The sequence below is a fragment of the Phyllopteryx taeniolatus genome, chromosome 13 (assembly GCF_024500385.1).
Source record: "Phyllopteryx taeniolatus isolate TA_2022b chromosome 13, UOR_Ptae_1.2, whole genome shotgun sequence".
In the NCBI taxonomy this organism is placed as follows: Eukaryota; Metazoa; Chordata; class Actinopteri; order Syngnathiformes; family Syngnathidae; genus Phyllopteryx; species Phyllopteryx taeniolatus.
The window spans coordinates 17,706,147-17,720,780 of record NC_084514.1 but is presented as its reverse complement, the minus strand read 5'-3'; the positions used below and the strand labels follow the sequence as shown (position 1 = coordinate 17,720,780).

At 47.1% G+C, this 14,634-nt stretch overlaps 1 protein-coding gene across 11 annotated transcripts in view; it reads right to left on the bottom strand.

Moving 5' to 3' along the window:
- LOC133488375 (transcription factor IIIB 90 kDa subunit-like) overlaps window positions 1-14,634 on the bottom strand; it is a 36,617-nt gene that overhangs the window by 2,083 nt on the left and 19,900 nt on the right. For 8 of the 11 annotated variants that reach the window (XM_061796168.1, XM_061796164.1, XM_061796166.1 and 5 more), the window contains exons 13-18: window positions 11,367-11,428; window positions 9,993-10,074; window positions 9,859-9,914; window positions 8,648-8,916; window positions 2,220-2,271; window positions 183-333 (exon numbers count right to left, since the gene is read on the bottom strand). In XM_061796168.1, coding sequence (XP_061652152.1) covers window positions 183-333; window positions 2,220-2,271; window positions 8,648-8,916; window positions 9,859-9,914; window positions 9,993-10,074; window positions 11,367-11,428 — 672 coding nt within the window. Of the gene's footprint in view, window positions 1-182; window positions 334-2,219; window positions 2,272-4,674; window positions 5,275-8,647; window positions 8,917-9,858; window positions 9,915-9,992; window positions 10,075-11,366; window positions 11,429-14,634 lie in introns of those variants that run through there. The other 3 variants (XM_061796172.1, XM_061796173.1, XM_061796174.1) reach the window with 2 other exon arrangements.

Here is a 14,634-nt window from a genome sequence, read left to right as displayed (position 1 = left end):
GGCTTGTTTGCCCTCTGAGCTTTTATAGGTCAAACTCTGAAGGTCAGTTTAATGTCAGCGTGACGTCCATGAAAAGCGCAAACTGCGGAGGAAACGTGAGCGGCGGCACTCGGCCAAAGTCGTCGGGAGCTTTGGCTCATTCAAAAAAAGCTCGGCTAGCGAGTTAGCGGCGCTCAACTGACCTCGATCGCCCATCAGCCGCATGGCGCTCATGCACGTTTCCTCTTCCTCCTCCTCGTCTTCCTCGGCCGCCGCGTCGTCGTAGACCACCGGGCCGCTCTCCACCAAGGTGGCCGGGGGGGCCGCGGCGGGGAGGGGGGCTGCGCCGCTGGGCTGAGCAAACGGGGAAATATTGCGGCATTTGGTCATATTTGAGATGACGTCGCCGACGCCGCAGTGACGCAACTCATTAAACATGGACTGTGTGTGCGCGTGCGCGTGTGTGGTTGGCTAGCAAGAGGAAAGAAAAAAAAAAAAAACTGTTTTGAAACATTCAGCCCCTGAAGCCGGTTTGACTTGGAAACTTGAAATTTGGTACGTTTGTCTACCATGAGAAGACCCACCCCAAAAGTCTCAAGACGCCATACTCGCAAAGACACAGAATGGTGGCCATTTTGGTTCGAAGCGGCCATTTTACTGTCGGTTTGGTCGTTTCCAGGGGTCCTTAGAATGTTTTGACCATTTGGCCCCTAAAAGCCAGCTTGACCTTCTGGGTAGGGTTGCCCAACGTGAGTCGTGTCTGTAAGCCACGCCCGAAGAGACACCGGAAAGCTGCCATTTTGCTTGCAAACTGCCATTTTAGGCTTATTGTGCGGATTTTCAAGGGTCCTTCAGTTTCCTCCGGTCACACGAAATTGAAGAGTAATATCTATCATGACCACAAAAAGTCTCCGGGAAAGACCCGAGAAGCCTCCTACTTCGGTTGGAAGCGGAAGCACGTTCGAGTCAGTTTGGTCCTTTGAATGATTTGAAAATTCAGCCCACACGGACCGTAGATGCACCGGATGACCGGAAATTTTGGAGACACGACTATCATGAGTAGACCCACCAAAAGTCTTCAAAAGACAGCACGGCAGCCCTTTTGAGGTCAAGAGCATAAAGTTTCCTTCGTTGTCCTCCATCTTTCCTTGCTACTTCTTCCTTTGTTTTGCCTTCCTGTGCTCTTCATCCGCCTCATCCTCTCCCTTCTACACAAACAACGCGTGACTTCTTCTTTCCTTCCTGCCTGCTGATTCAAACAAAACATCTTTAGCAGCTGAGCGCTGCTAAATGGGCCGTGAGCAGCCCGCAGTGTGTTTTAATTTCAGGTTATGCTAAACTAAGATTTAAAAAAAAGGAAAAATGTACAGAAACACACGGGAATAGCTTCTGCGGCTTCCCGGTACGAGAACTCCAAAGGTGTCAAGAGTTAGACTGGACCGTTTCCCCGTCAAACCCACGGAGCGGATGTGTAACGGAAGAGCGCTACGGTCTAATTCCTGGGAGAGAGTGAGCAGAGTGCACTCATCTCATCTAATCTGCGAGATTACATAAGAGGGCAGCGGCCTCGGCCAATCGCGACGGACGATTGCTTCCCGTTCCCAAGGGGGGGGGGGGGGGGGGGGGGGGGGGGAAGTTGCTAAGTAACAAGGCTTGTTGACCCCACCACTCGCGGCAAAGCTTTTTCTCCTGGCACGTGATTAAGGAGAAGAGAATTGAAAGAGGACAACGCAGGAAGTAAGCAGGAGCTGCACAGGAAGAACAAATAGCGAGGGGATGGACCCCAGCGCCCCAACCCCCCCACCATCCCCACACAGCTGCCATCTTGCCCAAAATCAAACACGTTGGGGGGGGGGGGGGGGGGGGAGTGTGAAGGGCAAAAACGGAAACTCCCCTCACAAGAAGTGAACTAAAACCATTCGAACGCTCCCCCCCAAAGTCCCCTGGTCGCCATGGTAACAAACGCCGTACTCGGTTTGGGCGTGAGACAGACCCGCCCCCCGAAACCGAGCGATTTCCAGCAGAGTGTCACAAGTGGATGTTGCGCGAGTTGTCATTGTTGAGGCCTTTGTGGGTTTGGCCAGAAAAATGTGGCAGATTGAAGGAGTTTTTGATGGATTATGTGCGGGAGGCGGCTTAGAACGCTTTTCAATGATGATTTAAAAAAAAAAAAAAAAAAAAAAAAAGTCTTCATGAACATGTGCATGATGATGATGATTGAAGGATGAAGATCATCTGACCTGCTGCATGGCCATCTTCTTGTTGGGCTGCCCGGTCACAAACGGCTGCAACCTGACAACAAACAAACATCAGGAACTAACTTCTTTTTGCACTGTCGCAGCACAATCAAGTAGGGTGAAGCGTCCTCCGTGTTCATTTTCACTCGTCTGTCCCCGGATGCCCGAGCCGCCTCGTCTGCCCACAAAATAATCATAACTAAATCTCAATTTGGAACAATATTCCCTCCTGTCTGACAAAAGAATGGAGTTAGCCCACTCGGGTTCTCAGTAGCTCACCGGTGAATATTGAATTGATTGATTGAAATAATAAGTTGGACCTTATTGTGAAGAGACGGCGTGAAGTGGTTCCAGGAAGTCGTCGACAGCTCCGACCGACCTCCCCCCCCTAGCCCCCCCTCGGGAGCTTACAGTAAATGTCTCACTCTCGCCGATAAACGCTAATTAATCCGCATTGAGCCAGGGAGGTGGTGCGGGGGGGTGGTAGACGGCAAGGACCCCCCCCCCCCACCTATGGACGGTCCAGCTTAAACATGCGCTTTCCCAAATGCCTTCTATGAATTCATCTTTTTCTCACATTCTGCAACCTCTTGAAATCGGCTCATTTCTTCAACTCGCGACTCGGCCGCTCGATTGAAATCACATTTCATGGCTTCAATTCTTCTTGTTGTCATACATTATTATTCATTAATATACAGCATATTGTTAACTATTGTTGGCTCTACTACGACGCCATTCAAAATGTTTTTTTTATTACTGTAATTATTCGCATTCTCACTGCTATGTATCATCTTTTGGGGGGGGCTTTCATTTCTACTCTATTCTACCGATTCTTCTTCTTCTCATTAGTGCCTGAGCACAAACCTGCAAGGACTGCAAATTCTGTTCTTATTATTTTTTAAATAGATTATTATTATTATTAGGGCTGAAGCATAGAGATGCAACGACACCATTGTAAGCGCTTTTCATGCTATTTTCTGGCCATTAAATTGGTTTTTTGGGTTCTTTTTTTATATTATTATTATTATTATTATTAACAATACCATCAAGATTGGGGTCAGGGAACAATGTAGTATTATTGCGAGGAAAATGACAATATAGCAACTGTGACTTGTTAGACCTTTTCAACTCACTGGGAGTCACCGGTGGAGTTCAGAGGTCAAAGGGCAGCAGACTTTTGGGCAGAGCCTCATCACCATGGCGACCGATCCGAAGCGGCGCCGGCGGCGTACGCCAACAAGGACGGCGCGTAGGCGGCCCTCTCGCAGACGCGGCGTGGCCGTCACTCGGACGGATTTCGCTGAGCGCGTCGCCGAGGCCTTTCTTTCTTCTCATCGTTCCAGTAATCAATACATATCTCTTTATTTATACAATTATATACACATGTAGTCTAGTATTTTTTGTCTTTAAATTACATACTTTAGATTTAAAAAATATGATCTTTTTTGGGGGGGGACGAGTGTGTGCGATGCAATTAAAATCCAGGGGGGCGGGCAGGGGGCACGGACCGGGAAACGGCACAGACGTGGTGAAACCCGGTCCGACCCCATACCGGTCCCCCTGGAACGCTTCGATATGTGAAAATATATAGAGTAAGCGGTGTGAGCGCATGCTCCTGCAGGTCGGGCAGTCGCCGACGAAGAGGCCTGCCCCACGCAGACCCGCGGCGCCGACCCCGGGATGCCCCCCATATTCCCGCCAGCACCCGCTACCCCCGCGGGAAGAGGAAGACGCGAGCGCAGCGGGACGCGAGAAACGGAGAGAAGAGGCGAAAGCGGCCCCCGAGGAGCGACAGGGGGCCCCGCCGCCCCCACCGGCAGACAGAGCGCGGGACGCAGGCGGGACCCGGGCGGGCACCCGGCACGCGCCGGGTGGGCGCCAGGCGGTACCGCTGCGGCACCCGCGGAACATGGCCGAAAATATCATCGTCATTTTCTAATATTCCTACACATTTCTCATTCAATGTTTTATATGTACTACACCTTTTTACAGTAAAATCATGACTAGTTTTTTCTTTAAAGGATACCATTAATTTTTGTAAAATCACGATCTTATTATAGTATTTTGACATATTTCTTGGTACATGATGGTTTTTTTTTCTACATAGTACGACTTAGTAAAATCAGGTCTTTTTAGCCAACACTTTTCTTTAAACCCTTATTCTATAATATTCCAACTACGATCTTAATACAGTAAGACATAAGACATTTCCCGTTAGAAGTGCACCATTTGCACAATTGTCACTGTAGCAGCTTCTTGCTCTATTAGAGGTCTCAAAGTGCTTGCAATTGCCACCGCATCAGCACGACCGCGTTACCGGTGACCTTGCATTGCTCACAGACTCTCCGAAGCGGGTTTTTGGGTCTCAAGTATTTTTTGACACAATTCGCTGTCGCACGAGAGCGGCTCCCACTCCCGGAGACGAATTCCTTGTGCAATTTTTGACAAACATGGCAAGTAAAGATGACTCTTACTGTTTTGGAACTACATTTTTTTTAATTAGACCTTTTTTCTTTGGAAAAAAAACAAACCCAAGTTTAGTCTGGAAATACAAATGAGAACTTATTTCTTGTTAAATTGCATTATTCTTGCAATATTGCACTTCAATGCAAAATTGTTCTGCCCTCATTATACAACATTTTGCCTGACCACACCTTTTATTTACAAAATGAACAAATAAATAAAAATGACGCCGAAATTCCAGGTATGATCTATTTGTTGTTAAATGACATTCTTGCAATATTGTGCCTTTTTCTCATAAATGTTTATCCTTGCAATATTGAGACGTATTACTCATTCCATTGCGGTAATATTAAACCTTTTTTTAATGTGTAAATTATGACTTTCTTCCCACTAAATCAAACAAAAAAAAGAAAAAAATAGTCGCCATTGTTTCTGACGTTGGTTGTTAAAAGTTGGACTTCAGTGCCGAGTGTCAATTTTTGCGGCGCAGGCAGGCAGGAAGGCTTTTCGCCTCAAGGCCGGCGAAGTTCTCGACTCGGTGCGAACATCCTCTGCTGAGTCGCGTCCTCCGCCGGCTGCTTTTCTTTCTCATCTGCTGCTCAACACGCAAAATACAACAAGCAACACCCACAACATTAGGAACGCCCAACACATTCAACTGTGTTGCTAACCAAAATACGAGTACCTAGCGAGGAACGGAAACTACTATTCTTCCCCAAAATTTAGAGAGAGAGAGAGAGAGAGAGAGAGAGATACACACGCGCACACACACGCAGTTCATGATGATCCGGTGTCCCTAATGAAGTGTCCGTTGACGACCTTTGAACTCCGCCTCCCACGTGATAGGCTATCAGTAGCTGCCGGCTTTGGCTTCGGCGGCGCTAATCAGCTTAGCGCTCAGCGAGACGCCACCTGAGCCGCGAAGGCGAGCGACGGCTGACGGAGTTTAGCCGCTGGGTTGCGTGTGTGAAAGGGGGCGGGGCTGGGCTAAGAAAGACTTAGAAAGACGAATATATTTGAAAAAGTTCATTTATATAAAGGGAGACTTGAGTTTGAGGGACAAAAGAGGAAGTAGGCGAGCAGTCCTAAATCCCCATTTTGACTAAGACCGCTTCCCCCCCCCCCCCCCGTCTCGCCCTTTTGTGTGAAAGGTACCGACTGCTGCGGAAGGCGAGGTTCAAGCGGCGGCGTGACTTCTTCAGAGGCGGCCCACGCACTTCTCCTGTCCTGTTGTGTTGAAAGCAACATGTTCGTAACTGCCCTTGTCCTGTTCCATCTTGTCCCGTCCGCCACAGCCCCACGCAACACTCATGTTGAATGTTTCCTTGTTGTAGATAACGTAATGGCTTACTTTTCTCCTCCTGTTTACAATGAGCGCTTTGTCTTTTGTCTTCGTTTCTCTCTCCCCTCGAGAAACTTTGCTCTGTTCGACTGATCGACTCTGATTCTCAATAAACATCAATGACAATACTAAGAACGCACAGCGGCAGCTTAAAAACCCCACTGCGACGCAGTAAAACTGTTCCGGCATCAAAGGGGTACAGATCCTCCATTCTGCTCGACTTAACAGCCGAACAGGACAAAAAAACCAAAACGATTTCACGAGAACTGATGGCACGATCAAATTGAGCCCTTGTCGGACAGCAACGATTGCTTTTGACACAACGGGGCGAAAGAGGTGCGCGTCGGGTGTTCAAACTTCACACCCCGGTCCCGACTTGCCAATATCCCCTTTCGCACAACTCGCTTCTGTTACGGCTCACTTAAGCCTGCGTCTCGTGACGGAAACCCGCTGCGGCCGCCTGGGGCAAAAAGTCAGCGTTCCCCGTGCCGCACCGCCCTAGCAACCGTCGGCGACGGCGGCAAACGTCTGCCGGCAAAATTGCTGAGCTGTGAGCTTTTTCCACGGCCAAAAACCAACACAGAATCCCGGCGGGAAACAAACCCTGTCAGGAATTCTCTTTCGTCTCTCTATCTGCAATAAAAAAAAGGCAGAGACGGAAGACGGTAGCGCTCCAGAGGGGCGAGGGAGAACAGCACTAGAGGGCAATTATGTGCGCTATTTCTGGATCCCGCTTCCAATGGGGGGCGGGGATGTTTGGCAAGTGGAGGAGCAGCTTTAATAGCGCAACAAAACAAAGAAAACATGGCAAGAATGTGCAACATATAGAAATCTAACCTCAGCATCCCACTTCTGACACCCTCTCATACACACCTAACGAGAAGTCCCATCAACTGCATTATCATGTACACAAGTACAACTTCAACCCATTCCAAGCTTTTCCAACGACTTTCTGCCTTTAGTGTCCCACTTCTGACATCGAAAACATGTACACTGATCGTAGAGTCACGGCGACCGCAACCGGATGCAAGAGCGTCCTGCCCCTTTTTCCCCAAGAGCCCATCAGTCTAGGCTTGCCACAGATTTCTTCCTCGCCGCTAAGCATCCCACTTCTGACACCATTTGTCAGGCTAGTTAGCTAGCATATGACTTATAATACAGCTACAATGCAAGACAGGTTTTTTGTTGTTGTTAACGTTTGGCTGCTCAGATGTGAGAGTAAGATATTTCCCAGTGTTCTCAAACACATCATTAACGTCAGACCTGGACTGACTCGCTTTCGAACGTACTTCATCCTTGGATCCGCTTCTTCATGTAAGACAACGACAACATTTAGTGCTCGTCTAAATGAGAACGTCACAAGGGCGTAAAAACCGGGCGACCTCCAGGCTGAGGGGGGGGGGGGGCGCCACAATGCCTCAGTGTGGCCCCCTCAGTAACAAAGCACAATGGCCGCACTGTCAGCAGAGCCGCACCGTGCGCCGCCCTTTCAATAACAAGCTCAAAGGCCGCCCGTCTGGGCCCCCGACCGTGTGCCGTCTTTTCGGGCTTTTTCCCAGGCTGCATTTGGTCGGATTGAGAGACGACGGCCATGTTGTCAAGCCGCTTTCTTAGGCCACTAAAAACGACTCCTGAGCGCCCACTCTTCAAAACAAAACATTATGCACAGTTTCAACATTAACACTGTGCTTAAATAAATGTCAATAAAACATGGACTTAAATCAGTCAATAAAAATGCATTGCACATAAAAGTAAAAAAAAAAAAAAACTTAGTTCTTAAAAGACTAAATGGAAATGTATATTGTCTTAAAAAGTTAAATACAACCAAACTGTAATTTTGAAATTTTAATTGACAAGTATATTGCTTCATTTTGCAAAAAAAGGTGTGTTGATTTTCAGGGGATGCAAATTATTATGTGGACGACCGCGTAGGAACTAGGCCTTGCGTTTGCGTTTGTGGCATTAGCATTTTGAGCTAACATGACCATTAGCACCGTTGTATATATCATACTAGTTGTTTACTTTGGGGCAAACAAACGAGGAATTCAAATGACTAGTCGGATACCTGCACAGAAACTAGAGCTCACGTTTATAGCCTACCATTAGCATTACGTTAGCATTTTGAGATCATCTCGGCATAGCATTGTTTTACAGGTACTAGTTGTTTACCTTTGGACAGACAAAACACGTGCAACTTGGCCTTGCCTTTGTAGCATAACAATAGCCTTACGTGAGCAGTTTGAGCCAATATCAGCATGACATTGATTTTACAGACAATACAAGACAAAATGTGTGCTCATTTTTGCGATTCAAAGGACTGCGGAGCCAACCGCAAAGCGACCAGGCCTTGCGTTTGTAGCGTAGCATTAGCCTTATGTTAGCACTTTGAGCTAAAGTCACCCTAGCATTGTCTTTGATAATTGTAGTTGTTTGGAGCAGACAAAAGGTATGATGATGATGATTACTGAAGGACAAGGCTTCATGTCTCTAGCATAACGTTAGCATTTTGAGCTAACATTAGCATAATACAAGTAGCTTGTTAACTGTTATTCTTGAATTTAAAAATATATATATTTTCAATTCAAGTGACTATTCGGCCAGCATATTCAAGTTTGCTCCCACCGACCTTTTTCCCAGGGAGCTGAGCGGCGTGCTAAGGTTGAGCGGCGCCCGTCCCGGCCTTTGGCAGCGGCCGCTCAGTCTGGTGGCGCTGGTTGGGGTGGGTCTTCTGGGGGACTGGGCCTTGTGGGCGGGGCTGGCTACGGGCTTGACGTTCATGTCCTTGAGCACGTCGTAGTTGATCTTGGTGGAGATCTTCTTCTGCTCCAGCATCTTCTCGATGGCCTCGTCGGCCGTGTCGGCCCGGATGGCCGCTCGCCGACGAGGCGTCACTCGCTGTTTGGGAAAGGACGGATGACGATGTGTTCAAAGAGCGTGGGAAATCTGAAACTACTGTACAGTGAACTCCCACCGATTCGAGCTTCATCTACATGCAAATTTTTCGATAGAACTATTGGCGGAAAAACCTATTCGAACCTGTCTGCGTATTTTGGTGTTTTTTTTCTGTAACACCGGGCATTTTGACAGCAAACACCAGCAGATTGGAATATTCCAGAAGAGAATACTTCTCATTAACACTTAAGTTGGAATCTAACGCTAACGTGGATCTTCCTTAGCGCTAATGTTAGAGCTAATGTTGAGCGCTAACTTCAGAAGCGAACGTTGGACAAAATGTTAAAGCTAACCAAGGTGGGAGCTAACATCAGTCTTTCTAAGTTAGCTCTAATGTTAGAGGTAACGCTGAAAGCGAACTTAAGTTAATGTTGAAGTTACTTTTGAAGGCAACGTTGAAACTAACATTGGAAGCTAAAGTTAGAAGTAATGTTGGTGGCTAACTAGCGTCTGACAGATTCCAAATTTGAAGCTAACTTTGGAAGCTAACATCTGTCTTGGTGAGGTCTAAGTTGTGAGGTAACGTTGGGAGTTAACTTCAGACGCCAACTTATGAGTATAAGGTGAGGTTGAAAACTAACAGTGGAAGCTAACAACAGAGGCAACGTTGGAAGTGAAACTTTAGCACTCAAAATTTGATACCAATGTTGAAGCAAGTTGGAGCTAGCATTGGATTTTTTTTTAGGGACTCCGCAGAGCAACTAGGCCTCTCGTTTGTAGCGTAACGTTAGCATTTTGAGCCATCGTATATCGTTGTTTCAGTGTTCGTAAGACAAAGTGTTGACTGTTTCGGGGAGATAATGCAGCATGTTTTGGAGTGTAGGGTTAGCATTTTGAGCTAACATCAAGTTGTTTAGTGTGGCAAAGAAAGGCAAGAGTTGGTACCTTCCTTTCCTTGTAGACGCCCAACTCCTTCTCCTTAGCAATTCTGGCCTCTTTTTCTGCAAACAAAAACAGTCATTTGGTACAACAAAGAACAAAAACAAATAGAATGTTACTGCGTCAGCATGATGAAGCACCTTTCTGTTCTTTGAGGTAGTCCGAGTTCTCGGCCATCCAGAGCGCCGTCTTGACTTTGATCTCGTTTTCGCTCAGCAGGTACTGCAGACCAAAAGCATCCACGTTTATTGCTTTTCGCTCATCAGCACCAAAACATTTTGATATTCACCATACAGCTTCTTGGGTTTCAAGAGATAGCGGAGCTTGAATTTCACCAGTAAAACGTCAAACATCACATTTTAACGATGCACATGGAGTCATACCTCAAATTAAAAGTCTTGAAGAGGGCTTTTCAGTCCTGTAACTATGTTGTCAAGCCATCCTTATATGACGATGGTATTACCCACAATATGTTTTTTGCTGTTTGAAGGCAAACTGGTCAAAGCCTCCCAAGTAACAAAGTCAAAAATTACATTGCAAACAAACATCATCACATCGAGTCACACCTCAAATTAAAAGTCTTGACGTGACACAATCACCCAAAAATAGTTTTTCCGAGTTGGTAGCCGAGCTGGCACAGGTTCGCTAGTAACAAAGTCAAAAATCATGCTGCAAACAAAACCATGTCCAGTCACACCTCAAATGATGTTTTGAGGGATTTCTGAAAGTGATGTTGACGTCTAAAATAGTTACACCTTCATACGATGATGCATTTAGCCCCAAATTATTATTATTTTTTTTCAGTTTGAAGCCAAACTGGCCAAAGCTCCCGACTAACAGGGTCAAAAATCCCAAAGTAGTTCAAGTCATACATCAATGAATAGTCTTGATGAGTACACTTCAGATAGCGTATGTTGTCAGGCTATCCTCATATGAAAACATTTCTTCCCAAAATTTGCTCTTTGCAGCCGAGCAAAGTCAAAAATGACATGCAAACAAACCACATCATTTCAAATTAGAGGCCTTTTCAGATAGGCAGTCACGTTGCCAAGATAGGCTCATCTGATGACACAACCCCAGAAAAAGAAAACGAATTCAAGCGCGTGGTCAAGACGTGGCAACTTCACAAGTAGCTAACAAAGTAGCTACCCTAATTTGATGACGTATTAACCGAAAAACTTTTTTTTTTTTTCCAGTGTGAAGCCAAACTGGCCAAAGCTCCTAAGTAACAAAAGTCCAAAATCACAATCAACCACATCAAGTCATACCTGAAATTAGCGGTCTTAACGAGATGTACCGCTAAGTATTTTGTCAATATGTCCTCATAGGATGACACAACCACCCAAACGTGGATTTTCCACTGTGGAGCCAAAGTGGCAAAATCACATCGAGTCGCGCCTCAACTTCAACGTCTCGATGAGGCGTTTCCGCATATGTCGCCGAAATATTGTCATATGATGAGGTATCGTGTAAAAACGGCACCGGTACCGGCTCAGTGTGAAAGGGGTTCGTACCAGCTCAATCTCGCCATCGTCGATGCCGCTCAGGTCCAGCTCGCCGCCTTCAGCGGAAGCATCTGTCGCACAAACATACACAAGCAAAACAAAGGTAAGCAACCAAAAAAGAATTGGGGTGAGCCGCCCGCTATCTGGCCCTCCGAGAACTTCCAACTGATAAAAGGCCGCGAGACCAATGAGCCTTGGAGGAGGTCACGCGCTCATTTCCTCCCAACCGGAAAAACAATTCAAAGATTGCACAGCAGAAATACGACAAAGATTCAGTGCGAGTCTTGAGCTTTTGCTACTCTTGGAGTCGACATATTTTCTGCTGCTCCTTTTGTATGTGTGCTGTTAATGTGCTTGTTTGAGCTTTTTTCTTCATCCTCAACAACCCCAAAAAACAAAAAACTCCACTAAGCCCCAAAACTTCCTTTGTCCCGTCTTCGTTCCGTCTTCTTTTCTTCTCACTTCGTCACCGTTCGCTCTGATTCTTGCCCTTGGTTATGTGTCCATTTGATCTTCGCTCCTCTTAATGTGGTCCTGCTAGCGTCTCTTCCTCCATAAACTGCTCAACCTTCTTCTTTCTTTCTTCTCTCTTTTCCATGAGCATTGATTCTTGTCATCTGGCAACATCTCCATCTTTTCTGCTCCTCTTCCTCTTTTTGGTCTTTCCCCTAGCTTGTGATCCTTGACTTATCGCGTGCTCATTAGACATCCACCAAGCAGCCGAACGGGCAAAAACAAACTGAAAATGTTGATCTCACATCTTTTATGTTGTGTTTTATGTCTAAACCGTCACCTTTGTGTGGACAATGTTTATCGCTGATGTCTTTTTTACCCCCTGGAAAGATCAAATAACTGCTCTAGATCACAATGCTGACTTTTTTGCAAGGCTATTTGATGCATATTTAATAAGATTATGCCCACGAGGTGTCCTATGAAGGCTTTGTAAAATGATCTTCAAAAATGCGCAGGCAACCTGCTAAGACTAAACCAGTTATGTTATCTCGTGTTATGTTAGGTGGCTAGAAAAAAGAAAAGCAGGTGTCGGAGTGCGAAACCTTCAGGCTCGGTACCAGACCCCCCCGACGAAACCATCATCCAGCCGGGCAATAAATAGCGTGGCAGATTCTCGCCGACGCGGGCCCATTAAAAGGCGACCCGCTCGACCTCGGAGCAGACTCCTCCGACCGAACACCCACTCAAACACCTGCTCAACACACGCACACACCACCCACCGCCCCGACCCCCCCTAAGCTAAATACCCGCTGCAGACCTCCTCCGAGGCCCGATGGAGTACACTTGTTTATGTGAATTGCTACAAGTCAATATTTGTTGTTGTTATACTTTAATCATGCAACTCAGGTTGGCGGCTAACTGAGAATGCGTCCACGGAGACGCTTGTTGTTGCTTTCGGGGTCTTAGTGTCCACATCGTTATTGTTCATCGCGGGCCCGAGCCCCGAAAATGGACTCGCTAGGGTCTTCCAGAAATCTCTGGAAAATCCAGCCCCCCGGAAACACTTTGACTTGGCAACAGGAAATTTAGTGGGCATGTCCATCATGAGGAGGCCCACAAAAAAGTCTCAAGAAGCTACGCTTTAAAAGGTACAGGAAATCTTTGAAGCAGTCATTTCAGGGGATCCCTTCAAAGACGAGGTTGTTGGGTCGCGACCAGAAATGTGATGAAAATTCATCCTCGCCAACATGAACATTTATTTGGTAGACATGTCTATGATGAGGAGACCCACAACAAAAAAAGTCTCAAAAGGCCATGCCGGCGATGCACGGGAAGTCTGTCGTTTTGGTTTGAAGCGGCCATTTGAGGGTCAGTCTTAGCCATTTGCACGGACTGTTCGCAGCGCTCGACGGACGCGCAGACGTGACAACGCGATCGCGCCGAAGCTGAATTGATGAGACAAATGCAGGAGCAAAAGATGCGAATGATGTCCCGAACAGCCCCTCGTCGGCAGACGCACCTGATTTTCAAATTATCTTTTTTTTTTTTTTTTTTACACTCTGATGGCGTCATAAAACATAGAGCTGCACTTAGCTTAGCGTCATGTGTAAACGGGATGTGCCGACTCAGCGAGAAGCACGTGAGCAGCACCTGTCAGATCGACGACTGACGTTTTCCGTCCACTTTCGCTCTTCTTTGCTATGCTAACGAGCCCCGAGTCACCGCTTTGATTCCAGCTCCCACCGATCAGCTCTTTCAAAACTTTGGACTCACTCATATGTAGTGTGCCCTGTGCACTGACAAAACAAAAATCCCAATCCAGATACGCAGTTGCTGCATTCTGAATCGTTCACCCATTCCCTATTCCCGAATCACAAGATAGGGATTTTTAGTGGACTTTTTTGGTGAACTGTTCCAGAGTCGGAAATGAGTGAATGACTCTGAACGCAGTCGCTGCAATCATTCTCGCATCACTACAAAGGGACGTTCAGTGGACAATTTAGGAAGTAACTAGATCTGCTATTTAAAAGCCCTTTTGTAGTGAATGAGTGATTATTAGCAACCTAGAAGCGAGTTAACCTGCTTAACCTGACAGCTACGGCAGCCTTGCACCAACAAGCCTCGAGCAGCCGAGCAAGGCTCCTGGCTCGCTCGACTCCAAACACGCTCGCGGAGATGTGAGGCTGCGAGGCGGCGCTCAGCTTGAAGACTTCAAAAGACGTGCGCTCACACACTCACACACTCGCACGCGCACACACACACACACACACACACACACGCCACCTCTCACACATTCACATACGCGGACACTCACACACGCACACATTCATTCACAACATGGACACACACACAAAAACACCTCACATACTTGCACTTAACGACTCACAGCACTTGCAACCACACACACACACACACACACACACACTCACACTCACTCAAACTCACCCATGCACGTACTTGCAACCACACACACTCGCTTGCGCACACACACGTGCACAAAATGTGTTCAGCGTAATGCGCAGCTGTGATGAGTTGCGGTCGTTGGGAAAAAGCGGTTCCGGTCTTAGCGTGAGCTCGCTGCCAATAAGGGGGGGCCGTGGGGGTCCATCGGGAGGAAAGCGGGGACGTCAGGGGCTGCTTGCGGCGACTTCCCCAGACAGGAAGTGCATCGGTGAGTCAATATTTATGGGTGCGGCTCGCAGGGAATCACACTCGCGGCCGGACGAATCGTAGCAACAACGCCAGCGACTCATACCGACTAACACATTGAGAGGTGTTAACTCACTCGGGCGTGAAGATTAGTGGGGGTTCGTTTGCTTCCCGC